At 47.8% G+C, this 27,096-nt stretch overlaps 1 protein-coding gene across 8 annotated transcripts in view; it reads right to left on the reverse strand.

The window, feature by feature from the left end:
• SZT2 (SZT2 subunit of KICSTOR complex) overlaps positions 1-27,096 on the reverse strand; it is a 2,035,845-nt gene that overhangs the window by 786,486 nt on the left and 1,222,263 nt on the right. For all 8 annotated transcript variants that reach the window (XM_069642429.1, XM_069642432.1, XM_069642427.1 and 5 more), the window contains one exon: positions 10,261-10,335. In XM_069642429.1, the coding sequence (XP_069498530.1) occupies positions 10,261-10,335 (75 nt within the window). The remainder of the gene's footprint in view (positions 1-10,260; positions 10,336-27,096) is intronic.

A 27,096-nucleotide genomic window follows, 5' to 3' on the forward strand; every position in this document is an offset into this window, starting at 1 on the left:
TAGGAGATTGCATCAGATGATCTACAGTACTGGGGGCTACACGGGAGAATGTGCGGTTGCCTCATTAGATGCGACTAAAGCATTCGACTCGGTACATTGGGACTGGTTGTATGCCTCAATGATGAAAACTGGGATAGGGCCACAGTACATGAAGTGGGTGCAGTTGATATACTCCGTACCAATGGCTAGAGTCTGAACCGGTAACACATTCAGACAAGGGGCAACAATATAGGGGCACATGACAAGGCTGTCCACTGTCCCCAATGCTATACATTATAGCGGCAGAACCCATAGCAGCTTATTTGAGGCGGGATACGGGCATAGAGACGGGGGGAGGAGGCTGGTGTCTATGTATGCAGATGACATGTTGCTGTATCTGAGCAACCCAGAAGTGAATCTGCCGTACATTTTCGAGATGTTGAATACCTCTAGCGCATTCACAAGAATGAAGATAAACAAAAGGAAGTCGTGTTTATTCCCGCGAGCTGCGTTGGCAGAGATGAAGGGAAGGGACTTGCCAATCCTCCCTCTACCGTGGAGTGGGTACTCCTTCAGATACTTGGGGATTAACATCTGTCGAGTCCCTGCACAGGCACACAAATTGAATACAGCAAAGCCTAAAAGTGGGCTACTGAAATCCATGGAGTTCTGGAGTAAACTACCCTTGTCCTTGATGGGCAGAGCGGCACTGCTGAAAATGGTGGCGCTGCTAAGATTCGTGCATTGTTTCGGGAATGTCCCATATAACATTTCAAGGCAGTTTTCCAAGATCTGGAAGAGATATGCAGGGGGTTCCTGTGGTGGGAGGGGAGGACCAGGGTGGCCCCGAGTACACTGCAAAGACCGTACGAGCAGGGGGGATAAGAATACCACATTTCAAGCTTTCTTTCCAGGCATGCCAGCCGCAGCACGTGGTACAGTGGATGGCAGATGATGCCACGACAGAAACAGCACTGTTGCAGCCAGCCATCAAAGGTATATACCCGAGAGGCCTACATTGGATTCCCTCTGGGGTACAATCTGATTATCCTTACCTGATAGAGCTGAGCATCCGAATTTGGAGGAGGGCTTGCGGAATCATGGGAGTAGCAGACCCCCTTTCGCTTCAGGCGCTGCTTGCGGCAATGCTGGAGGGTAGGCCAGGATGCAGGGGAATGGTGAGAACAAGACGGGAGGACTGAGGGATAGCCACAGTGGGAGAAGAACTGCAGAACGAGAAAGGACTGATGACGTTTGCTGAGTTTCAGGAAAATACGGGTATAGATGGTGGCCAGTTCCTGCTGCACAGCATGATGATAAAGGTGATGTGGGATAGATGGCCGAATAGCAATGATGAGAACAAAAGGAGCAAGGACATTGAAACTCGGTTAGCGGTGGCAGAAGGCGGACACGATCTATGAAGTATTGAAGACCAAACTCGAGAAACTGATGCGCAGACAGAGATGAGAAACGAAATTTGGGAAGGTGTTTGAGGATGATGAATGGAAGGTGGTGAAGCTGTACCATAAAGAAGACTCGAGGAATGCCAGACTCCAGCTAATACAACTAAATGTCACACAAAGAGCATACCTCACGCTGGCCACTATTGCAATCTTTAAGGGGGCAAAGAGACAAGAATGCCCTAGATGCAAGACAGTAAATGCTGGGCTGGTATATATGTTTTGGGGTGCCCAGCGGTGTGGAGGTTCTGGGAAGAGATAGCACGCAAAGCACACCAGGATGGCATATAACTGGATATCCTCACCCCAGAGGCTTTTATGATAGGCCGGTAGAAGAGAAATGCGAAAGATAAACCGCAAAACAAACAAATATTTGATCTATATTTTGGCTAAACGTAGAATAGCTATGAAGTGGAAAGATGCTAAAGATTGCTCAACTGGCTGGTGGCTGGAGCTGGGAAAGTGGGTCACTGCGGAAACTGGAGCGAGGGAAAGGGTATTGAATGAGTAAAAACTGGAGATGGGACTGGATATTCAACGATGGATAGAGTTGACTGTAACCCTTTTTGCAGGTGATGAGGAAAGGGGGACCACAAGAACGCACAAGGCGGATCAGATGCAGATGATTGAGAATGTGTAACAAAACATGTGTAGAGCATGCTGGGTCGGGGAGGGGGGGGTTGTGGTAGAGTTAGTAAAATTGAATAACGGAAAGCTGCAAATATGATGTACAACATTGAGTGTGTTTTTGTTTGTTGTGATATAAAAATGTAATAAAAAACTTTTTTTTTTAAATCCTTGGGCATCTTGCTGTGAAGGTCGTTTTTGTACCCCCTCCGGTGAGGGCACTGCAACCACTAATTCTAATGGGGGATAAACATCTGTCAAGAAAAGGAAGGCGGCCCCCTTAACGTGGCCAGAGCAATGCGACTTAACTCTCAGGAAGAGGTAGCAGGTCGCCACAAAGGTAGAATTAGTCCACACATAATGAAATGTAAATACTTTATTTAAGTAACATGCTACTATCAGGTCAAAGAAGTACTCTGGTAATAATACCAGGGGTGGCTCACCAACAGGAGCGGCTAGAGCGGTGCTCTCCCTTAATTTTCATGAGTGCTGGTCCTCAAAGAATAGGTATCCCAGAAAAAAGCAAATGTATTTGCATTATGGCGCAAGTGATTTTCACTATCTGCTTAATAATGCAAATGCTTAGACTGCTGGTGTCCTCAATGTCCTGCACAGCACCTTCCATGTGTGGAGGGGGGGGGGGAATGAAACAGCCATGCCTTCACTCTTACAGAGTTCTATGAAAGCCTGCATTAAGGAGACAAGGGATGTCAAGGCTGTCAAAATCTTTTTGGGGTGCTGGAAAATACAGCGCATGAAGAATACTAAAGGCCTCTTCACCACCATCACTCGGTCTCAGGCCGGGGTCAGAATGCTGATCCGGCCCTCTGCCTGATCCAAGAATAGGCACAAGGCGGAGTGAAGGGCATCTCCTGACCCGACACCCACTTCCTCAAATGTGATGACGTCTGGAGGAACCCCGGAAACCCATTCTAAAAGAGAAGATCACTGCTGCGGCCCAGTATATTTTGAAAATAAATCATTGATACAAAAAGGATTGCTTTGATTTGTGAGTGCATTCGTATGTGTGTGCAAAAGAGTATGTATTTCTTTTTTTTTTATTTGTTTATGATTATGTATATTTGGGTGTATTAATGTCTGACCCCAATCAACACTTCTTCCAGGGGATGTATATTGCTGGGCAGATGTGGGGTAAATGGCTGTTGTGAGAAACCTGAGGGTGTCCTCACAGCTACTCCCTTTGGATCCTCTTCTCAGGAGGCCTGGGAAAGGTCATCGCCTTTGGATCCTGGCCCTGGGGGTGGAGATGCAAGGGAGGATCACCTGGGTGGAGTGCTCTTGGGGAATGGGGGTGTGGGAGATGTATTCCCAGTTTCCCTTTCACGATGTACCATCAGTCCCTGAAGCCTTCATAGGGTATTGTCAACCTACATCCCCAATTTCCTGAGAAAATTGAGAAGGAGAACTTCTTATGTGGATAGACTAGACCCACATGCAACCCCTCGAATAAAATCTAGAACATGTCAGAATACACCCTACTCTTCTCTGATATTTATAGGTATTCACTTATTCCCTCTGTTACGTACACACACTGTCCCAATAACTATAATCAGTCAATTGGAGCTAAGAACTCACACCTGCAACCTGTTAAATGGTTGCAGGTGTATAAAAGGAGAAACCAGCAGAAGGAACAGGAGAGGGATCCAGCTGGGCAGGAGAGCACCGGCAATCCGAGGAGGAGCGAGCAGAATATGAGCCTGTGAAAAGGACGCCGTCTCCTGCAGAAAAGCCAGAAAGACGCTGAGGCCAGAGTGCGCCGCAAGACGGGCAGGAGCTGTGCAGTGCCCTATGCCATGTGTTCCCCGTTGGGAGTGGTGAACACAGAGATCACCCTGATGCCGCTGCAGGTAAGACAGGAGGAAGCTAGGGCTGCTCGCCGGATATCCCCGGGAGTGAGAGGAGCCAGCGAGAACCCGAGAGCAAAACCAAAGTACCAAGAAGAGAGGCCGCACACCAATGAGTGAAAGGGAAGGATCACTGAGGCTGGGGCTTATCAAGGGCATGTTGCGTTTAACGGTGAATGCCGGTCAAGTAAAAGTGCATGACAAGATATGAGAATGTCGCACAAATAAACAAAGTGATGTACATTTGCGAACAAGATGAATTTAAAGAGACATCATTTGCAAACAAAGTGAAACAAGTAAAGAAGCAAAGCACTACTGAATAGTGTGAAATCAAGGTGGTAACCAGGAGACATACTGCGAACTCACATGTTGGTAAGGCCAAGAAGCCATTAAAGTGAACCAGAAGCATATGAGGACTTATGACACAGAAAGGAAACCTGTGTTGTCAAGGAAGTCCTATGAGAAAAAATGAACTATTGCAAAGTGCCAAGGGTTATCCGTTACGCGACCTGTGATGGGTGGACCATATGGTCTGACAACTGCGCCTAGACCGAGGCGAGGAATCCTTAATTGGAATAAACCAAGGGAAGTCAAGATGCTGAGGCTGGTTGGCCTAAGATTGTTCAAGTGGCAGAAAGACAAGGTAAACTAAGCAAGTTGATTTGACTTTGAAAATGAAGTCGGAAGAGCTGCCCACGTGGGGAAGGGAACCCCAAGACATTCTGCAGAACTGTGTTGAACTTGGGAAAGGCAACCCTGTGGCCATTTGGTGGAACTGTCTTGAACTTGGGGAAGGGAGCTAAGAGCAAGCCAGGAGCTGGAAGAAGCTCAGAACATTTGTTTGAACACAGTTTCTTTGGTTGCTAATATGCCTTCACATTTTTTAGCTTTAGTTGTGAGGGCAAGTATAGGTTTTGGACACAGACAGACTTATTGACTCTGACTATCCTTAGTGTATATAGGTACGGAAGTCCCACCTTAGTATAGGGAAAGTTAGGCCTTACACCATCTTGTCATTTAAGTTAATAAAGATCTTTTGTTTGAACTTTAAATCTATTCTCTGTGTCTTGCTTCATGATGCCTTCACACTGTTCATGATGTATTGGAATGTGTGCAAGCTGCACTGAAGACTCAGAGGATTGCTGCTAAAGACAAGCATTGCACTTGCCATCCAACATCAAAGCCCTGGTGCTTCTCCTGCGACCAAGTTTTAAATGTTATGGGGAGAAAAGACCAAAAATTATTTCGGAAAAATAATCTTCGGTCTTTCCTCCCTCGAACATTTGGATCACAGGCTTTCAACCGCGATCCTTCCAAGCTGTAGCTTGGGAATCTGCAGATCCTCGACTTGTGGCCTAAGGAACATAGCCGCCTGCATTACCTGCTCTCCTGTATGAAGGAGGCGGCCTGCCGGGTGGGTGCCTGTTCTTTGCTGCTGCCACATACCACATGCTGCTGCTGATCCCTGACTGGGTTTTTGTAACTGGCCCTCTTTGTCCTGAAGTTCCACCTGTATCATGGAAGTCATCGCAGATGCTTTCTGTGGTTTTTGGCTCGTCCTGCTGCACGTCTGCTGGCCACGCCCCAGAACTGGAGATCAGAATCACAACAAATTCCTACACTCACTTCAGCCACTGCCTCTGTGACCACTGGACTGCCACCGATGGAACAGATGACAGAAGAAGGTGGCTGAAGCGATTTAGAATACACCCAACTGTGGTAACTTGGTGCGATTGTTCATAACACACTTAGTCCCCCTTTTTAACCAAAAGGCGGCTTTCAAAGTACATTTACTTACCTGTTGCTGTAGCCAGAACCTGTGCAGGGGTACTTTCAGATGTCTAATCCCCAGCCTCTCATGTACTTAACTGCAGCTTTTATTATTATTGGGTATTTACTAAGTGCAGACCTAAATTCGGGAAGCGGATCCACCCATGTAGAAGAACGAATACAGCAATGCCTAAAGCCATCTTCACGTAACAGTACATGAGAGAAACGCATAAACAACCTTTGGAATCGAAAAACAGCAAAGCAGAACAGAAGATTCCATGGGCGTACGCTGGTTTAAAAGAAATAAGAGCGGACATTCAATATTTCTATCACAAATGACCACATAGAAACATTGCTAAAGGCTACCAGATTAATGATGCCTCAAGAGGAATAAAGTGCCCTGGTAGGGGCTGTTCTGGTCCTGAAGAAGGCGGTTTATTAAAATATATACTGCTGAAACCAGTCAACCTTTGTGGTTAACTGTAATCTCCAATCCAAGGGAGATACTGGCAGATGGTTTTCTGTCTTCACACTCAACAAGAGACATATTGGCTTTGTATCTATTTGTGTGTTTATACTTCAACTTCCCCTCTGGGTAGTCGTGTAAGGAGGAACAACACATTTGCCTTACCGCACCATTTGAGGGTGTTTAAGTGCTAGCATTCTACCAGCAGTGAGGGAAAGTTTTCTTCTATCCTGTCCCCCTTTCAGACAGGCAGCACCGATAGGTAGGTCCAGTTGAGTTCTTTGGTGAGGGATGTGTAGTAATGGAGATACCAATCGTCTAGTGATACCTTTTTGTTTTGTGGCTAGCTTCGGGAAGCAACAGAGTGCTTTACAAGTTATGCGAGACGTACACAGCCAGTTAAGCAGATTGCAAGGGAGGAGGGTGCCAACAACTGAGGTGGTGGGGCACAGAGAATTAGGAAGCAACCAGGGGAGAAAATCGTTGGAAGCAGATAGCCAAGCCTCAGTTGGGTAGGCAAGGAGGATGAAGAGTGTGGACCCTAGGTGTTAAGAAGCAGCCATTCCTTTTAGAAGAAGGATCCTTCATGAAACGTAGAAGCAAGGGGGTGGCTCTGGTGATGAACGGCAAACTATTCGAAGGTCTGGGGACGTAGATGCAGACGGCCTGTGAAGTTGGTACATGTCCTGGTTTCCGGCGAATCGTATGCCTCCACAGATGCAGAGCCTCTCAGCAAGGTAGCGTGGGGTCTTCGGGGCAACAGCCTTGTAGATGATGCAGCAGAATTTGAAGGTGATACAGGCATGCGCAGGAGCCAGAGTAGTTCGATTAGGGTTGGGGGTGAAGTGGTAACATTTACACAGAGTCCTTTGTTGAGTTATACTGCAGCATGCAGGACACGTCTCAGGGATACCAGGGTGGTCATCAGTAGTGTCTTAAGACATTGGAACTGTTTAGGGGAGGACTGCTTAAGTTAGGTGCCCATCTTATAATTATAAGGCAGAATGTTTGATATATGTTTTACCACTTTCTTGTTTACTTTACTTGGCACCGTTTTTTCATTGTCTGACTGTGGGGGAATCTACAACAGTGCATTAAAGAGCTGGCGATAGTGACCATGTAGTTATGGGTAAGTTGCTTTCCTCGTAGAAAGAGCACTTTTTGGGCAGCTTATGACATTGGTGTGGTTTGATAGCTCTGCACAAAATTTCCCAAAGATATAGAGCACGACTTAATTTTGTAAAGTTCCATGGCGTTTCCTCGACAGGGGCAACTTGTATTGGGATGCCAAACTTTGTTGAACCAAAATTGATATGCACTCAAAATAATCTGCCAAGTCTACAGCCAGAACCGCTGGATGAACTTCTGACAAATTTGCGCAAGGAGCACCTGCGTGGTGGCCTCATAAATTTGGGAAAAATTAATCCAGCAGTTTGTTTAAAAATGGCCAAAAGGAAATTAAAGAAACAAGTGCCATCTTGGTTCAATTTGCATACGTAGTTCATGCTGTCTGCATTTGCTGAATTTTTCAGGGAAACAGATTGGATAGATATAAAACAAAATGTGTTTGGTTGAGGGTATGCAAAATATTTCTGGAAGGCACATTGTCTTTTGTGGACCATTTCTAGGCAATCAAATTTTGCGAGCAGAATCGAGCTGGGGGCATAGCGGAGAGGGAATGAGCTCTTATAAGAAACAAGACAAAGCCCATCAGTACGGGTTGGAAACCTGGCCAGGGATTGAGAGAAATCCGGCATGAACCGCAATATAAAAAATAATCACATTTTTTTATCACCCAGGTTTTTGCCATTTCTGGGGGATATTAACACTGCTTTGGAAACCTTTCATCTTGACTAGGATTTGGTGGGTCCCAGAGGGGTAAAATATTCTCATAAAATATAAACTAAATGTTACCATGATTTCCATGAACACAATTTCAGCTTAAAGTGGCTACTTTGGGTAGCTGGGTGGGATCTGGGGCAAGGCATTTGTCCAGTCCCTTGTGAATGCGGTCACAGGCCCACAAACCGATTAGCCATAGAAAATGCAATTTTGGGTAATCAGAGAAATTATGCAGCCATGGTTAGTAGGCCCACAGACACACTGTAGGAACATTGGCTACAGTGGAAGGCTAGGAAGGGCCAGGGCATGGCCAAAAGCCATAACTGGGCAATTTTGGGAGTCTTCTGCAGTCTGGCTGCATGTCTTGGCCAGTGGCCCACAAACCTGTAATGGAGACCTTGTGGTTTAGTGGTCTATAGAAGCCTCTCAACACTCACATCAGAAAAACTACAACCCACCAGGGAAAAAGGCCCAGCACACCTCTTACAAGGAAAACGGTTTTATTTCCACAAAAATAGAAATGCAATAGCAAAGGACTTTGCTGCCACAGAAAGTTCTGCCAAAAATCAGTACGAACAACACTTTATGAAGGCATACAGCTTCATCAGTAATGTAAGTTACATAATGTACAAATCCAAATGGCTAGTTGGTACCCTATACATAGGCTACCTGATCCATAGGGGATGCCAGGCCATTGGTGCCAGCCCTGTCTCACCATCTTCTTTCACCTGGCTTCTCCTTGCGTGTCAGGTATAACGCTGTAACTAATGAGCAACTATGAAGAAAAACAATACTGGCTCTATCTCTGACTTGATGTGCACATGGTACTACATACATGGGCTAAGAGGAAACTTCAAAGGCCTTCACTTCCAACAAACTATAACTCTATTTCAGACACGTTGGTTCCCAACAAAGGTCCCCACCCTTGTTTTAGGTTTGTTGTTTTATCCCTCCTGGCACTTCGGAGTACAAATCACGCGACCTATGGTGAAGACGACTGATCCCTGTTTTCAGATATTTTCTCATCGATTGGGGGTCTAACATTTTTATGGTTGATGGTCTGGGACTAACTGGTACCATGGCATTCTGGGGGTCTTGGGACTGGATATTTTGGAAGCTATAACTGAGAGCTGGGATACCTCGTGGTATCGCTTTCCACAGAGAGCTCTCAATCCCTTTGTGGCTTTGCAGGGTACATTGCTTCAGGGATACGAAAAGTTGAAAATATGAGACAATGAAGGGTCCCCGCCCCACCATCCCCAGAGTCCCTAAAGCACACTTCCAGGCCTCTGTCTCATCCGAAAGCGCTGGGGGGCCTGGGATGATCGTCCCTCCTTCCCAACAGTTGCCATAATCAAAATCTGTGTGATATCACAGATGACATCACAAATAGCATCGATGACATCAAATGTATCATCGGCAATCTATAGACATACAAGTGTGTCGGTATGAGGAGTGCATGGTGGAGGTGAGAGATATGGTTGTGTAGCTTACCGTAACGTATGGTTTTTTCGATTTTGCTCTGCAACAAGAACTGTTTTTTCATTACATTTCATAGATTTGTATCAGTGCAACTTAAACATAACATTTGTTTATTAAAATTCAGTGACTATATAAGTAGATACAAGTGCTTTATAGTGCATAGACTTCTTGAGTTGTGCCTGCCATTTTGTTTAGAACCTAACATATTCTGTGTGGAACTCTTTCCTTTGGCTGTCTTCACGTGTTAACTGTGCATACACACCAGCCCCTGGTCTTTAAAGTCTGCCTTACTCTTCAGTCTGTGCTACCTGAAGAGAGTTTGGTTAGACCAAGTTTTAAAAGCTCTTGCATATCAACTCGGCTCGTCTTTCAGAACCTCCCACAGGACTGGTACGGAAAACCCTCCAAACACCCTGCAAGTAGCAGGCTGCTCATTCACATCATCACTGAGAGGATGATCCCAAGGAGAAATCCTGACCAGCACTACAGGTTGCTCCTCTGAATCCCTCACCACAAGACTTGCAGAAAATCTCCTTAATACTCTCACCAGTGGTTATTGCTCTACAAACTGCCTCTCTCACCACAAAACACACACACACTGGAATAAGCTGTCACCCAATGTAGAGCTTATCCTAATCTACAATAAGCATATCAAATCACACCCATTCCCTTTCATCCCGACTCCAGGCATCAAGCTCTCCCATCAACGTTTTTCATACTAAATCAGTATAGGATTAAGTCCCTAGATAATTTGCCTATCTCGTCTTACCAAGCTGATCCGAATCCATGCTGCCCTGGCTGGACACCAGACTCTGTACTCGACTGGGACGAGGCTTCACAGGTCCTACAGGAAAAATAATCAGAAAGAGTTGGGTGAAAGTCAGAACAATTCCAGTGTCCTTTCATGCAGTGTGCCATGGGGAGTGTGCCTCCATACCATACATTGTGTGCCATTGGGAGAGTTCTTCCCATGCAACTCTCGCTGCCATGGGTAGTGTCCCTGCATGCTGCTCTCTTCCATGCTCAGTGTCCCTTCATGCAGTGGGCCATGGGGAGTGTGCCTTCTCACTGTCCTGCTCCAAGATGCCATATGCAATATGCCATGGGTAGTGTTCCTCCATAGCATACATTGTGTGCCATTGGGAGAGTGTTCTTACCGTGCAACTCTCCGCCATGGGTAGTGTCCCTGCATGCTGCTCTCTTCCATGCTCAGGGTCCCTTCATGCAGTGTGCCATGGGGAGTGTGCCTTCTCCCTGTCCTGCTCCAAGATGCCATATGCCATGGGTAGTGTTGCTCCATAGTATACATTATGTGCCATTGGGAGAGTGTTCTTCCCATGCAACTCTCTCTGCCATGAGTAGTGTCCCTGCATTCTGCTTTCTTCCATGCTCAGTGTCCCTTCGTGCAGTGGGCTATCAGGTGGATGTTTTCTTTCAGTGCCGTGCCCCTCTGCCATGGACACTGTCCCTCTGCAAGCTGTGCCATGATATGGGTTTCTTCCACATGTGCTGCTCCCAAAACCCTGAGCCAAGGAAAGAATCCCTCAGTGCAGCACGCTAGAGGGAGGGTGTCTTATGTGGCAAACTCACAGTGCCAACATCGCACTCCGACCATGGTCCGCCTGAGAGCAGAACTAACAGACCCATCCCTGAACTGTTCCAAAATGGCATGATAGAGAGCAACTAGTAAGAAATTACCAGGACCCAAAGAAACAGGGTAAATAGGACTACATCTCCCAATATGCATCAAGTATAAAGATATAAAACCTAGAGTGGACTTTGCAGTGTCTTTCAGGAACCACTAGCACAACCAGAGAGACCTTAGTTCATGATTGGATAGTCATTGCAGTTTGAATGGTGCAGACCCTTGCCATTGGTGGGCTCCAGCAAGCTCCCAGCCCAAAGCGTTGATAAAGGAAGGCTTCGGTAGCTATTTGACAGATCATTGTTGAAGCCAAGTACTCTACAAAGAAGATCAGTCAGTTCATGACATATGCAGCTGACCAGCACCAACTCCAGTGACGTTCCTGTGAAACCCTCCTCCTCTGTCCTGTTCTCAAGAAGGCAGTCATTGGTGCTTCAACCCCTGGACTGGTGGGAAAAGCCAGTCTCGACCCCTGCTCGAGGATCCATGCCTTCTGAGCCTCGGAAGGGTATTGGGTCTAACCAGTGGACTGTCCTACTCTCTCCTGGGCTACCTCACTACATAGACGGCAACCTGATTACGACTGCCAAGGAAACTAAAACATTAGGCTTCCATCTAGACTCAGCCTTAAACTTCAAGAAACTGTGACAGCGACGGCTTACACCTGCAAATTGATCCATGCTTCCAAAAACTATCTCTCTACCAACAGTCGCATTATCCTTGCACGAGCACTAATCTTTTCTAAACTTGATTATTGCAGGTGCAAATAAAAAAAACTAAAACTCCAAACCTTGCAAAACAATGCACTAAGAACTGCATTGGGCCTCCCAAGAAAGGACCACATCTCTGAAATAAGAAGAAAACATAAATGGCTTTCTATCCAGGATTTAAATATACTTTAAACTTGTCTCCATTTCCCACAAATGTCTTCATAATGCTGTCCCCAAATACCTCAGACAAAATTTCTCTAAAAAACATCATCTAGACCCACAAGATCAGCCACTTCCTGCTGCATTGTTTCACCACGCTTCAACCTAAAAAGAGCCGGAGGTAACAGCTTACCAGTATAAGCAGCCGAGGCATGGAATGCTCTCCCACTTAACCTGCGCACTGACATTAACCTACAGAGCTTCAGGTCTAACACCAAAGAATGACTCTTCACTAAGGACATTGCATACTAACTTCAAGTGTACAAACCTGATGTCTATAAACCAAATGTACTAGGCCCCCTTACCTACGTTCATGTATAACTTCCCCTACTGACATTTGGATTGGCGCACGCCTAGCTCTTCGTGCTCCTACAGACATTGTATTGTATCGATTTGCTGCTTACACCACCAGTATTACCTGCATATATATCACTCTGTAATAATGCCTTCTCAACTGTACTAATGTATGTATATACTTTAAGCTGTCTTGTATAGCGCCCGGATACCCCAGGGTGTGGCGCGCTCTAGAAAATAATAAACAAACAAAGCTGTCACCATTCCAAGTGCATCCTTGGAACCTGGACCTTCAACTTGTGTAACAAGACGCCTGCTCCCGCATTTTCAACCTTCAAATATCCACAGAAGCTGTGGGGGGCCTGATCTTGTGTTAAAGATCTCCTATCACCGCCTGACCGTGGTGACTCCCATTGCAACTCGTCTTCATTGGTCCCTGCATATGTCCCGAGGTAGTCAGCTCTGCAAAAGTCTTCATCTTGTGTTCATTTGGTGTTCTTCTGGAATGTGACTGCAACATATTTCTAAGCACCAAGACTGATCAAAACTAAATCCTGTGACCCCCTGGGCCTCCTTCAACGGGACCAATCACAGAAGACTGTGTACCCAATGGCATACTGAACCTCTGGGGAGATTTCTTCAGAAATCAGTGTCAGCAGGGTTAAGTTATTCTACCAGTTTCTGCCCCATCCTGTCCTAAATATGGTTAGATGGGCGTGAAGTCCTGTCCTGAAATCACTCTTTCCTCACCTTGGCCAGTGGAGGCCCTATCAAGGATCCCTTCCTAGGCCTATCCACATGAATGAGATTGAATGAATTTACTTACCGGAACTTTATCTAACATTTTAACTTTTAATCATAACCCCTAACATGGCCAATATCTTCATAAACCTACATGTGAAGTATATAGTCTGGAACTAGTGACTTTTGGGTACAAGCCCCACACCATTTTAGGATTGGACTTCATAAGAGCTAGATCATCTGTTATATGGTTATCCTGAAGTGGTATACTTACCATAATCGTATTTGATATGGTATGATATGGCATTTATAACATGCCTATACAAAAGTGTTTCAAGGCTTGTATCTGTTTAGGGTCACATGCTGTGCATAGGCCGACATCTTGTAGTAGTTGCAGAGTATTGCTGGACTTGTTTTCAAAATTTGAAAAAGGGACGTTGACTGGGCGTTTTTGTAATACTATCCCTTGTGTGACATGTACTGATCCCATAGCCCTTCACGCGTCAAGGTTCCTTTTGATTGTTTTGTTTCTGACTTGAGGGAGCATCAAGTGTTTGCGCGGTAAATGAAAGTCAAGGTAGAAAAATAAAACTGAACGACATGTATGTACCTTCAACTCCAAGAGCGGAGGAAGGGTGGACGCATGTGATTCTAGCAGATACAAGCATCAAAAGGAGAAATGACTTACCCGTAATGTTCTTTCTATGGATTCTTCTCCTGCAGATTCCTCATCTGATAGATATCCCCATCTAGCTCTGCTGCTAAGAAAAACTTCAACAGGGGGAGTTAGTGGACCTTGACTCGGCCGTCGATCCATCTTGCTCGGTCGTTGGCTCAGGACACGATGTTGGGCGTCATATATATAACACGTCACTATGCCCCATACCTCAGTGTCTCCCTTTTTTCCCCCCCCAAGCTCGACCGCTGCATAGGAAAACCGAGAGAGAAAAGGCTAACTAGCCCATAAGAGACTAACACACCATAAGCTTCCGAAGGGAAGAAAAATCCCTGCGAAAGGGAGCTGGCGGAAATGGTCACAAGGCCCTTCGGAAAAATGGTCATAACAGGGATCGTAAAATATGAACTTTGATCCAGGGACCTCTTGAACACAGATAAGGCCGCCAAAAAATCCTTTGACTGTGGTGACCTGAGGGCCTTCTGAGGCCAGTGACAGAAGGAACTCAATAAATGTAATGGTGGGAAAAGAGATGGGGTCAATCTCACAATCTCGCATTCCCTGGATCGCGCCTCAAATCTTCTCCATCTGCACCCGTACAGAGATCATGTAGATGGTCTACGTTCAGCCAGCAACACCTCAGGTACCGGTTCAGAGAGGTCCCAGTCATACCTCATCCTCTCAAGAGCCATGCATGTAGGTTGAGGTATTCCGGGTTCGAGTGAAGCACCCTGACCTTCCAACTGAGTTAGAAGATCTGGGCTCCGGGGCAAATAGGTAGGTGGGTAGATGGTCAGATCCAGAAGGTCCGAGTACCACGTCCTCCTCGCCCAGTCCGGGCAATCAGGATCATGGATGCTCAAAACCTCTGGAGCCTCCTGAGAACTCAAGGAATGATAGGAATCGGAGGAAAGGCGCAGTGGAGAGAGAAGGTCCAGTCCACCAGAACGCGTACCCTGCATGCCGTTCGCTGGGAATTCCCGCAAGCAAAACTGTCTGCACTTCCTGTTGGACTCCGTGGCAAACCAGTCCACTGATTGAGTACACTCCAGTCAGAGAAGACCTCCTTTCGGACTTTCTGGCACACTTCCCACCAGTGGGAGACCATGCTCTTCCTGCTCAGAGCATTCGCCAAACAGTTTTTTGTCCCCACCAGATGAACTGCAGAGACCGTGATCCGGTTCTCCAATAGCCAAAACTAGAGCTGCATCGCCTCTCTGCAGAGGGGAAAAGGATGCCCACCACCTTGCTTGTCAGGTAGTGCATGTCCACCGTATTGGTCGTCAGAATCAGGACATGCTTCCCCTGCAGAGACGGGCTAACCTGATAGCTTGCAAACCCAGCCTGTTGATATGCCACCTGGCTTCCATCGCTGACCAGAGGCCGTTCACCCTTCAGAGACGCATCAGTGACCACTCAGGCCTGCAGCCACAGAGGCCAGAAGGGTTCCCCCGCCATGAAGTTGCTGTAGGCCCATCAACCGAGGTCGTGGACCACTGCCCTGGATACCTTGAGGGCGTACGAGAGGGCTCTGAGGTACTCTGACCACTGGCATCGTAGGAGACATTGAAGAGATCTCAGGCGCAGCCTGTCCTCTGGCACTAGAAAGATACAGGAGGCCATGAGGCCTATAAGGCAGAGAAAGGATGCTGCTGGTAAGGCGGTGTGGTTCTGGAATTGGTTCACCATCTGGGCAATGCTGAAGACTCTCCTATGGGAGGGGGGGCATTCCCCACCTGAGTGTCTAGGACTGCCTCGATAAAATGGAGCCTCTGAACCGGTGACACATGGGACTTCAAGTTCAGGGAGATGCCTAGCCATGCGAGCAGGTGGCCTCTAGGCGAGACAAGACCCGCTCCGCCGGCTTTCCTCGGATCAGCCACTCGTCCAGGTACAGTAATACATGGACTCTAGATCTCCTGAGTTGAGTCGCGACTACTGCCATGAGCATGATGAAGACCCTTGGAGCAGAGGCCAACCCAAAGGAAAGTCCTTTGAACTGAGGAAATAAGTGTCCTGCAGGTCTATAGACACCAGCCAGTCCTGCAATTCGAGAGCGTGGATAATTACTCTCAACGCCACCATCTTGAACTTGTCTTTTCTGAGGAACTTGTTCAAGGCCCTGAGGTCCAAAATGGGACTGAGACCTTCTCCCTCATGGGCCCTTCGGAATACCAGGAATACCAGCCCGATCCTCTCTGCTCGGCAGTACCTCTTCCATGGCACCCTTCAACAACAGGGCCCTCACTTCTTCCTGGAGCTCCTGTCCCGGTTGGCTCAGAGGTGGTGGGGGTCTGTCTGGAGGTTTTGTTAAGAAGGGCAGACAATAACCCAATAGCACGAGCTGCAGGACCCAGGCATCAGAGGCAATCTCCTGCCAATGGGGCCAGTGCTCAGACAGCCGTCCACCAACCGGAAAGTGGTGGGAGGGTAAAATCAAAGCTGCTTACAGGGCGAGCCGCCCCGCCGCTGTCATTGCTTAGCGGCCTCTGAAAGCCGCCTTTCCCCTTCCGGGGCATAAGAAATGCTTCTGCCCTTGCCTGGCATGTGGGAGCTGCGCCTTCCTACTGTAGGTCACATAGCATCTGTGGCCCCTTCTCCTAGAGGCGGAGCTGAAGGCAGGTTTGGCCGGTTGGGTAGCTAGGCCCAGTGACTTTGCAGCGATATTTCATGCCTTAAATTTTTCCAGGGAGTCATTGTCCTTCAGCACCGATAAAGTGACTGTCAGCGTCGATCGGGGCTGCGGCACAGAGATGGTATCAGGGACACTCGGACTTTGAGGTACACGTGAAGGCTCCAGCATCGAAGGTTTTGGCACCCTTTTTGGCATCGAGCCCGCAGGCGTCATCAGCATCGTCACTGGGGCTTGCGTACGGTCGTGCCTACAAGGCCTGCTGCTTAGGCAGGGGGTGGGGCGGTTGGAGGCATTTTTTGGGAAATATTCTAATATCTGGACCTTTAAATCTTCCCACTCTTGCCGAGTGGAAGATTCGGGATCTCGACAGTGAAGGTGGCACCTCTTTTTCCAGTGCAAGGAAGAGTGGCTCCTACAATGGGCCCTCTTCTGCATCTTCCGCCAATGCTTTTCTTTCTCTTTTGTGGGGGTAGGCCCCTCAGTCTCTGCTTCAAAGGACCGGATGGTCGACTGCGCCAGAGATTTTGAAGGCAGTGGCCAAATGCGAGTTTAACAGCCCTGTCGCACACCAATTTTGGGTGCATTTTAGTGCATGAGTCGCACTCCTCCGTGTCGTGACCCATGCCGAGGCACCAGAGGCATATCTCATGCGGGTTGGTAACCATCATTTTGGAGTGGCAGACCCGAGCCACGGACATCTCGAACGAAACACACACTTCTGACAACCATATGTCAAAAAGAGTCAAAGACTTGATCACCATGTTCCTAAAGCAGCGTATTGAGCGCGCGGAAAATGGGAACTGGGGTATGGGGCGTAGTATATATGAGACACCTGACATGTCTGCAGCTGACGATTGAGCACTGAGAAAGACGTATCAACGATAGACAGCCAAGTCGAGGTCCACTATGCCCCCCTGTCGAAGTTTTTCCAAAGCAGCAGAGCTGGATGAGGCTATCAGATCAGGAATCCGTGAAAGAAATGCAATCCATAGAAATACCATTACGGAAAGAAATTAATGCATTCTGAGGCTTGTGGATCTGCTTAGAATCACATGCTGTGCATAGATTAGCAGAGGTGAAATCTTTGAAGGTACAGCAGCAAATAGATGCCTTAATACTGCTTGACCTACCTGGAAATCTGAGTGTGCATCTAACGAGGCAAAACAATGTTTGGGGATGCCTGTGGTCTTGTGCAGAAGGGATGAGACCAAGCAGTTCAGGCTGGACTGCTCCTTTTGGAGTGGGATCAAGCCTGATTTGCATATGTTTTTTCCTCTTTTGTAATGGCTTGGCAGTGCAAGCACGAGGTCCTGGAGGATTTCCTAGAGCAATGCCAGAGGTTAAGATTAATTCTAAACCTTCCGCCAATCTCTTTTGTTTTGTTTAATTGGGCATCTAAGCAGTAGTGTTGTATGAATGGATCTCCAAGTAGTTGCTTTGTAAATTACATCTAATGGAACATTGGCAATGAAAGCTATAGTAGCCCCTGTACCTCGAGTAGAGTGGGTTCTTGTGAGAAAGGCAAAGCTTTTTTAGATAGTGAATAGCAAACTTGAATGCAATTAACTATCCACTTTGAGATTGCAGACTTAGAGACAGGCTCTCCTTCCCTACCCGCTGCAATGGAAACATAGTACATCTGTTTTCCGCAGTGGTTTAGTTTTGTCTAGGTAGTAGTACATGATAGGTCTCCTTACGTCTACAGTGTAGAGGCATTTTTCTTTTAAAATTCAAGTTTTGCAGGTACAGCAACTTGCAGCCTCATCATAACAGTGAACACATGTAGAGCCATCATATCAGCTATGTGGATCCACAAAAGTATTATGCATCCCTCTATTGACCAAAAATCTTTCCCTATATCTTTTGGTTGCGAGACGAGCGGCTGCATTGTGACATATGTGGCTTCACAATCGCTACTAATCCATGTTAGCTCCCATAGCCAGTCCTTCACAGTGGGTGGCTGGAAGTATTTCCACTTGCGTAGTATCCATCATTTGGCTACTATGCAACCCATTTTCAAAAAGGATCTCATTCGCTTCTCTGGAACCCCCTGTCACTTACCAAACAACATACAATTTGCAACATGCCATTTCTCATTGTGCCTTCCAAAAATAGTAGACAATACATCATTTATCCCTTACCCAAAACTGCTCGATCTCTGTGCAGGCACATAGCATATGCACATATCCGGCGTATAATAACCCCCGCATCTCGTGAAGCAACCATCATTCTCAGGATAAAGCTTACGCAGCTTACGCGGTGAGTAATGCAACATATGTAGAACTTTATACTGGATAAGCTTTAGTCTTGTATTCACCGACACTGCTTTGGTGAGCATGCACATTGACCTCCAGAGTTCATCCGTTATTTACAGCTCCATTTCCACTGTCCACCTTCCTCTGGACTTTTGTTCCAGTGGGGGAAGGGTAAATATCCTTATACAAGGCAGCCAGCAGCCCCCAGCATCCAAAGGAGTTAGATATTGTAAAGTCATCATGACGAAGACACAGACAACAGGTTCAAGTTTGGTAGACAAAGTTTTATTTTCTTTAAAATGAAGGGTGCAGTAAGGCCGAACTTGCCCTATACTAGGGTGGAATTTCCATACCTAAGAAAACTAAGGATAGTCTGTGTCAGGAAGACCAAAGCAAATGTCTGTCTGTGTCCAAAACCTACACTTGCCCTCACGTCTAACTCTATACAATGTGTAGGGATGTCCGCAACAAAATGTGCGCCCTGATGCGTGTGGGCTATGGGGCGGTACAGATAAATAAATAAATAGCGTTCAAAGTAAAGTTCAGAGCTCCTTCAAGCTCTCGGCTTGTAATCTGTTTCTCTGCCCCCAAGTTAAACAGTTTAAAAGGCACAGGGGTTCTCCCTCCCCCCCAAGAGTTCAAATCTTCCAGCTTTTCAATACAACACAATTCCTTGGGACACTTCCCATCTCTTATAATATTGTTTCTTTTTACTAATGCACATAGGCAGCTCAGTCTCTTGCCTTCAAAACACATAAAAGGTTATTGTAAAACACAAGCTTCATTATAGGTGCTTTCAGTGGCTCTTCCATACAGGGGTGCATTCGATCTAGGCGCAGCTGTCGGACCACATGCTCCACCCATTATAGGTTACGCAACCGGTATACCTTCTTGGCTGCTTCTTCAAGAGTGCCCAAAAACGTGCTTTCATTCCATTCAGTATTCAAAAGTACTTGATTTGACTGTCACTTCATTTGATATTCAAAAAGTACTTGTAATTTCTTTTGCTTCATTCGGTATTCAAAATTACTTGTAATGACTTTCACTTCGTTCAGGATCTAAAAGTGATCATTATGACTTTCACTCCATTCGGTATTCAAAGAAACACTTGTTTCTGTGTAAATCAATGTTCATTATTTGCTTTTCATATTTGCCTGCCAGCCCGGTGTTCCCCTTTCTTGGCACACTCACCAGTTGGTTCTTCTGCAAGGTACTCGGCCGCCATGAGTTCTCCTTCCCATGCAATACCTCTCTGTTTCTCCCAGCAGCTTCGCTCACCTGGCAATGCTCCTCCATCTTGGGACTCTTGCGACCACTTCGCTTGGTCCTATCGGTCTCAATCCTGCTGTCTGCCACCGGCGTCTAGTGTCCTCCAGGTTTGCTTCCCGATGCATAATCTCTACATCCTTGTACAGGTCTTGAGCGCTCCACTGGTCACGCCACCGATCCAGAGAGGTCTGCCTGCACACAGCAGTCCGTAGCCCTGCTTCCACAGTGGACAACTCCATTTCCAAACGGATGTCGGTTTTCAAAGCTCCCACCACCATAATGAGTCCAGATTAGACTAGACCGCTGACTATTGGGACGGTGGTTCTGCCTTACTCTTGCTGTCCTCCTCCACGTCTCAGTGCACAGCTGCGGCTAATTTGTTTGTATTAACAAAATGAGGATGTGTCTCTCTAGTTGGTCTCTTCCTCGTCCCAGTATTAAACTGGTGTTTCTTTGTGAACATTTTAAGGGAGATATAGGGAAACAGCTGACAAAAGCCTACAAAGGCATGAGGGATAGAGGGTTCTTCATGAAAAGAAAATGGGGGATACCCTGTCTCAGCTAAGGAGGTCCTCTCCCGACTACCCAAGTCTCCTCCAGCCAGGCGATCGTCCCTCACATATCCTCCCCCAGTGTCAGGATCCAAGAGTCATAGTCTTTCCCTGGCCTCCTGAGCGGAGGTTACAGGGGGAAAAGAAGTGAGGACGCACTCCGGTTACCCACAATATGTAGACAAGCAGCGCATTCTTCTGGGGTTCAACTGGGCAACAGACCCACGTTTCTCTGCAGCTCTGCAGAGCTGCCCTCAACCTATAAAACTGGAGCAGCTCCGTGGGTGTACCCCTATGCTCTAGACGCCTGGTCTGGGGCATCAAGAACTGCGCCCATGAAAACCGATCTCCCAATACCTGATACCCTAAGCTTGGACCATGGCGACTACAAGGAAGCGACCCACGTAGGGAAGAGGCCCGGGAATTCCCACAACAGCAACCACCGGTAATGTGGTCTGAACACAACCGTTTTCGTCAAGATGGACCTGCATGGAAAATTACGTTGCCTGAACCTGATCAAAAAGCAGTCATCCCTGTAGCTGGCATCCAGTACCAAGGTTTTCATGTTCCCTTTCCCCACGGCTTCCTTTTACAGCTTAAAGTGTGCGGGGAGACTTATCAGTTCCATATCAATAGCTCGCAAACTGTGCCTGGGCTGCAAACCATATTTCCATGTGCTGGTTTGCTGGTTAGTAAACCTTCCTTTATCATCATGTCCACCCATTTATTTCCTCACCGCCCCAGAGTGCCACAGGAAGCGGGTCATGTCACCATGCAAGTCTTTGAAATACTGTTTTCCTAGCCACATTGGTATGCAGGTGGCAGGACAGGGACAGCAGCATTTTCTACCAATGATCAATTTTTGCATAAGCAGCGTCGTTGACAAAGTTGTCGGGCAGTACTATATTGCGGTCTCTGGAAATGATAACGGATGTCCGTGATTACACCGCAGCACCAAATTATGAATTCGAAAATATCAAATTCAAAAAGATGGCTGCGGTGTAATCACACATTAGCTTCCCCACATCCCCTTATCCGCCCTCCCCTTACCTTTTGGCGGCATACTTCGTTGTGTACCGTTGACTACCCTGTCCCCCTCCGACGCCAGTTCCCTTCACTTACGTGGCAGTCAGGGGGGGGAACACCTCGGATTTACCATAGTTCACAGTGAACCTTGAATATCTGCCTATCCATGTTAAGTCATCCATGATGGGGTCTAAATTATTTTGTTGTATCCCTGATGTACATCAATACATCTGATAATCTCTGGCTGTACCACTATCCGAATACAGCGCTGTCTGTGGCAATGCCGAATCAAGTCAGCCATAGGCTCAATCGTCCGCGTGAAGAGTAGGGGCGATAGCAGACATCCTTGCTGTGTGCCCTTACCCAGAGCAAACGGTTTTGATTGTGACTTTTACTGTGGCAGACAGGGATGTGTAGAGGAGCCGTTGTGTTGAATTGTTCACCCAAGTTGTACCTGTGTGGCGCTGCAAACAGATATGGCCAGGCCACCATATCAAATGCTTTTGGCAATCTAGGGCAACCGTCACCGCTTGTGCAGTGGGTGAAATGCGGGACATAACATTAAAGATCCGCCTGATGTTCAACGCAGCGGATCCACCACGAATAAACTGACTGGTACTGATGTACCAATGAGGCCATCAGGGGCAGCAACCTGTTGACTATAACTTTGCCGTATATTTTAGTAACTAAGGGAGAGCGACCTATAAAACCTGCATTTCTCCAGGGCCTTACCCGATTTTAACAAAACTATAATGGCGGCTTCCTGAAGCGACCCCGGAAGTTGACCCTCCCGCACATGCTCTTCCCATACTTTCAGCAAATAGGGGCCTAGTATAGCCCCGTACTCAATATAAAACTCTGCAGTCAGCCCTTCAGGGCCGAAGGATTTATTCCTAGGCAAGTATCTAATCACTCATGAAATTTCACCAACAGTAAAAGGGGTGTTTACCTGTTCTCTAGTGCTTTCTGAGAGGATCGGGATAGACTAAGAGAGCTTGTAGGCCTACCTCGCCTTGCCCTCCTTGCTCTTGATATAGCACTTTATAGAATTGCGCAAAGACCTCATTAACACTCTGGTCAGTGTGCTGCATCACATGGGGTTCATCTCGCACACCAGTCACATAATTCAAATTACTTTCCAACCGAACCAGGTTGGCCAATGTTCTGCCCAGCCAATCCCCTCCCCATATCTCCTAGCCGCCGCGGGTTTCGCATAGTACTTTACCTCTCGGTCAGCATGAAGTTTAAATACCTCTTATTGGGCCTTCATTTCGGCCAGTATATTGAGGGTGGGTGTGCTCATGTATGGGCTTTCCAAGGTTTTGAGTGTCTCCGCACTACATGCTATATCCCTTCGAATGGCCCTATGGACACAAACTACCGAGACATGGCCATCCCTCTTATAAATACCTTGGACTACCACACCGTGCCTTGCGTTACTTCATTATCATCATTGGTTTGAAATAAGGTATGAATTTCCCACTCTATACTTGTTTGGAACACAAGATCCTGCAAAGCTAAGGACTTAAATCACCATACTGTGTCATCCCCATGAGATCAACCCCATTGTAGAAAGCAATACCAGCAATTGGTCAAAATATGTGTGGGGTAGGATGTCCGGCAGCACCGTCGGCCCAACCAGGCAGTCTGACATCAAATAGAGATCTACCTGGGAGGACATATTGTGCACCGATGAGTAATAGGAGAGACTTTGCTCAGACGGATGCAGTTTCTGCCATGCATCACACATTCCAAGACCTTTCATGCAACGCAGGATGTAGCCTGCCGCCTTAGACAATTGCCGGGGAGATCTACCTGTGCGATCATGATCCAGGTCCATGATAGTATTCATGCTCCCCCTCCTCACCCCACCTAATATAATCGGCGTCAGCGGGCAAACATGAGAATATTGGCAAGGCCCTCATAAAACATTGGGTCAAGGTTGGGCCCACGTGAGTTTACCAACAATACCACTTTCCCCAACAATTTACAGTGTACTATCAAATAGCTTCCATCTGTGGTAAAATGTGAATGCAGCAACTCCAACCCTCCTGGCCTTGGAGTAGTTCCCCAGCCTCCGCACATTCCAGCTCATGAACCTAATAGTAGCCATGGCGATCTAAGTTAAAGAGCCTGTTATTGCATTGCCATATACGTTGTATCTTATTATAAACAATTGCAAACAGGGCCATGTAGTCCCCCCCTGCCCCTCTCTAAATCCACCCAACGCCCCATAACAAACTCAACAACCTTACATTGAGGGACAATACTTCTGGTTCCGTCAGCCTCCAATGCTACCCCAATCAACTATATCAAGGTGATAGGAACAATATTATAGGTTACTCACCGTAGTGACTAAGTCCCTTAGTCCCCTTTCCTCCATGCCGCATTTAAAAACCTTCTTCCCCTTTAAATTTAGATGCGTGTGGCGTTGCGGCGTTGCGGCCCTGGGAGCAGGGGCTGCCCTTACTCCGCCCTCCGGCGCCACACTTCAGTCTCCATAGACGCGTTGACAACAGATTAACATTGCATTATGACAACAGTTTATTAGGGGGGAGGATGGTGGGACGTATGGAGGAAAGGGGACTAAGAATACGTTCGTCACTACAGTGATTAACTTATCATTACTCTTACATCCCGTACCCCTTCCTCTATGCTGCATGGGCGATTACAACTGGGTGTAGCCCCAGGGTGGAGAGGAGATCCTCCTTAAGCAAACAGGTTTCTAAGAACCACCTCTCCAAAAGCCGCGTCTGATCTAGAGCTGGCATCCAAACAGTAGTGCTTGCAGAAAGCCGAAGGGGTGGCCCATGTGGCCGCCCTGCTTATGACTTGCCAGGGGACATGCAGCTGGAATGCGATGGTCGTTGCCTTGGCTCTGACCACATGGGTGTGCATTTTGGCCGGCTGCGGCTTATGTTGTCCCTTGTAAGCTTCTTTGATGGCTGAGACCATCCAACAGGCTATGGAGGCCTAATATCCCGATCTTGCTCCGCCGAAGGTGATAAGTGCATTCGACTTGCAGAAGCCCTTGGTCCTGTCTAAGTAGAATTTCAGGGCGCGCCTGACATCCAGGCAGTGCAGAACTCTGTGCCTCGTCTTTAGGCAGCACTATTTCTTCATTCAGATGGAATGTGGAAGGCACCTTAGGTAGGAATGCTGGGTATGTCTGCAGGACTACTTTATCCCTGTGAAACGTAGTATAGGGCTCTGAGGCGACCAGCGCCAAGATTTCACTTATCCTGCGAGCCGAGGTGAGGCCGACTAGCAAGGCCGTCTTAATGGTGACCAGCCTGATGTCCGCAGACGCCATTGAGTCAAATGGTTTGTGCGCCAGGACACCCAAAATTATATTGAGGTCCCACACATGGTGTGGCCTCTTGATCGGCAGGTAGAGTCTGGCAAGTCCTGTTAGATGAATCTTGACAGTCGGGTTGGAAGAGGAGAAGACCTCTTCCTCTGAGTTTGTGTAGGCCTCAATGGCTGCCAATTAAGTGCAGCAAGTGTCTACCGGCACGCCCGAGTGGGCGAGATGCGCCGAGAAGGAGAGCATGTCATCCAATGTACATACACGGGGGTTGATATCTTTAGAGTCTGCCCAGTGGCAGAACCTGGACCACTTGCTCTTATACTCGGCCCTGGTAGCTTTGCTCCTAGCGCCCGATATGATCTCTAGATTAGCCTGGGACAGGCTGAGGTGTCCTAGTATGACCTGCTCAGGAACCACGCTCTGAGGGCTAGTTTCTGTGGCTTGCGGTGAATGACCCTGCCCCCTGCTGTGCTAGAAGATGTACTGGGCCCGTTGGAAGGTGAATGGGAGGTCTCACCGAGAGGCTGAGCAGCTCCGAGAACCATGGCCTGGCTGGCCACCATGGAGCTATCAGAATGACGCGGAGTTGGCGAGACGCCTTGATCTTGCATATCACCCTGTGTATCAGCGGCATGGGTGGGAAAGCGTATGCTGTCATGCCGTTCCACTGAATCTGAAATGCAACACCCAGGGAGCTGGGACCCTGTCCCCGCCAGGAGGCAAACTTTTGGCACTTCCTGTTGTGCCAGGAGGCAAAGAGGTCCACCTGAGGGTGTCCCCATCTGCTGAAGATCTTCTGCAGTACGAGGTCGTTTAGCTGCCACTTGTAATTGTCCACTCCCAGTCTGCTGAGCCTGTCCGTCTCCAGGTTGGATTCCTCTGGAAGGTGGACGGCCGTGAGGTAGATGCTGTTCTTCAGGGCCCATTGTGCAGAGAAGGAGAGCATGTCACCCGGAGATGAAGCCCTGACGAGCCAGTCGTCATGATAGGGATAGATGTGTTGGCCCCGAGTCCTGAGGAGGGCCGCCACTGTTTTCATCAGCCTGGTAAAGACCCTGGGGGCCAAGTTGAGGCCAAAGGGAAGCCACCTTGTATTGGAAATGGTAGCCCATAATCCTGAATCGTAAAAAAGACCAATGAGGCTGCCAGATCGGGATGTGCAAGTACGCGTCCTTCAGATCCAGGGAGCACATCCAGTCTCCCCTGCACAATGTCTCCGCTATTAAAGGTGGCGTAACCATCTTGAATTTTTGTAGAGGTAGGGAGAGTTTGAGGGTGGAAAGGTTCAGCACAACTCTCAGGCCCGCCTGGTTCATTTTTTCTGAATGGCGGAAATCCTGGAGTAGAAGCCCAAGCCTCGCTGGGAGGCTGGGACTTCCTCCACTGCCTGGCTCTCGACGAGCGACCGGATTGTCACCAAAAGAGTTGTTGTCTCAACCTGTGGGAGTGGAGGGGGAAGATGGAGGAGAGGCTGGGATGGGTAGGTGGTACCCCATGGATACTACCGAGAGGATCCAGGGATCCACAAAATTCTGACATCAGAACTGTGCATGGAGACCAAGCCTGCCCCCCCGTCCCCACTGGAGACACGTGGACCCGGTGGGGCGTGTCATGCCTTCTTTCCCTCTGAGGCTGTTGCAGAGGAGGGGACTGGAAAAAGCCCTTACTCCCTCTCCCTACCCCACCGCCTCCTTTTATTGTTTGCACCGATGGTGGGTCGGCGAACGGTCAGGCTGCCTGGACCTTCGCTCTTGGAAGCCGCAGAACCCTCCGTATATACGCCCCTTGTCCGAGCGCTGCTGTGACTGGGAATACGTTTTGGGTGTGGTCTTTGTAAGGATGGATAAAGACTTGCCCGTCTGTGAGCTGTTTTTCTTTTTGTCCTGCTCCTCGTGCGTGGTGGAGTGGAAGAGGTCACCCCCTTCGAACGGAAGGTCTAATATGCATTCCTGGACATCCAGGTTGAATTTAGTAGCACACAGCCAGGCTGTTCTTCTCATGTCCGTGGCAATGCAGATGGCCCGGCCAGAGGTGTCAATGTGGGCCAGGGCGGACTCCATGATGTCTTGTGCCACCATCTTGGCCTCTGCTAGTCCCGCCTTGAATCGTGATTGGCTCTGCGCCGGAAGCTCTGGGAGGAAATCTGCAATTTCCTGCCAAAGCCTCTTGTTAATGGTTGCCAGCATGGTATCCGTGTTGGGTTGACGAAGATGCAGGAACGCGTTGGAATACAGCTTCTTCCCATACACCTCTAAGATCTTCTCCGCCTTGTCT

The sequence above is a fragment of the Ambystoma mexicanum genome, chromosome 1q (assembly GCF_040938575.1).
Source record: "Ambystoma mexicanum isolate Mex_15411 chromosome 1q, UKY_AmexF1_1, whole genome shotgun sequence".
NCBI classification, from domain to species: domain Eukaryota; kingdom Metazoa; phylum Chordata; class Amphibia; order Caudata; family Ambystomatidae; genus Ambystoma; species Ambystoma mexicanum.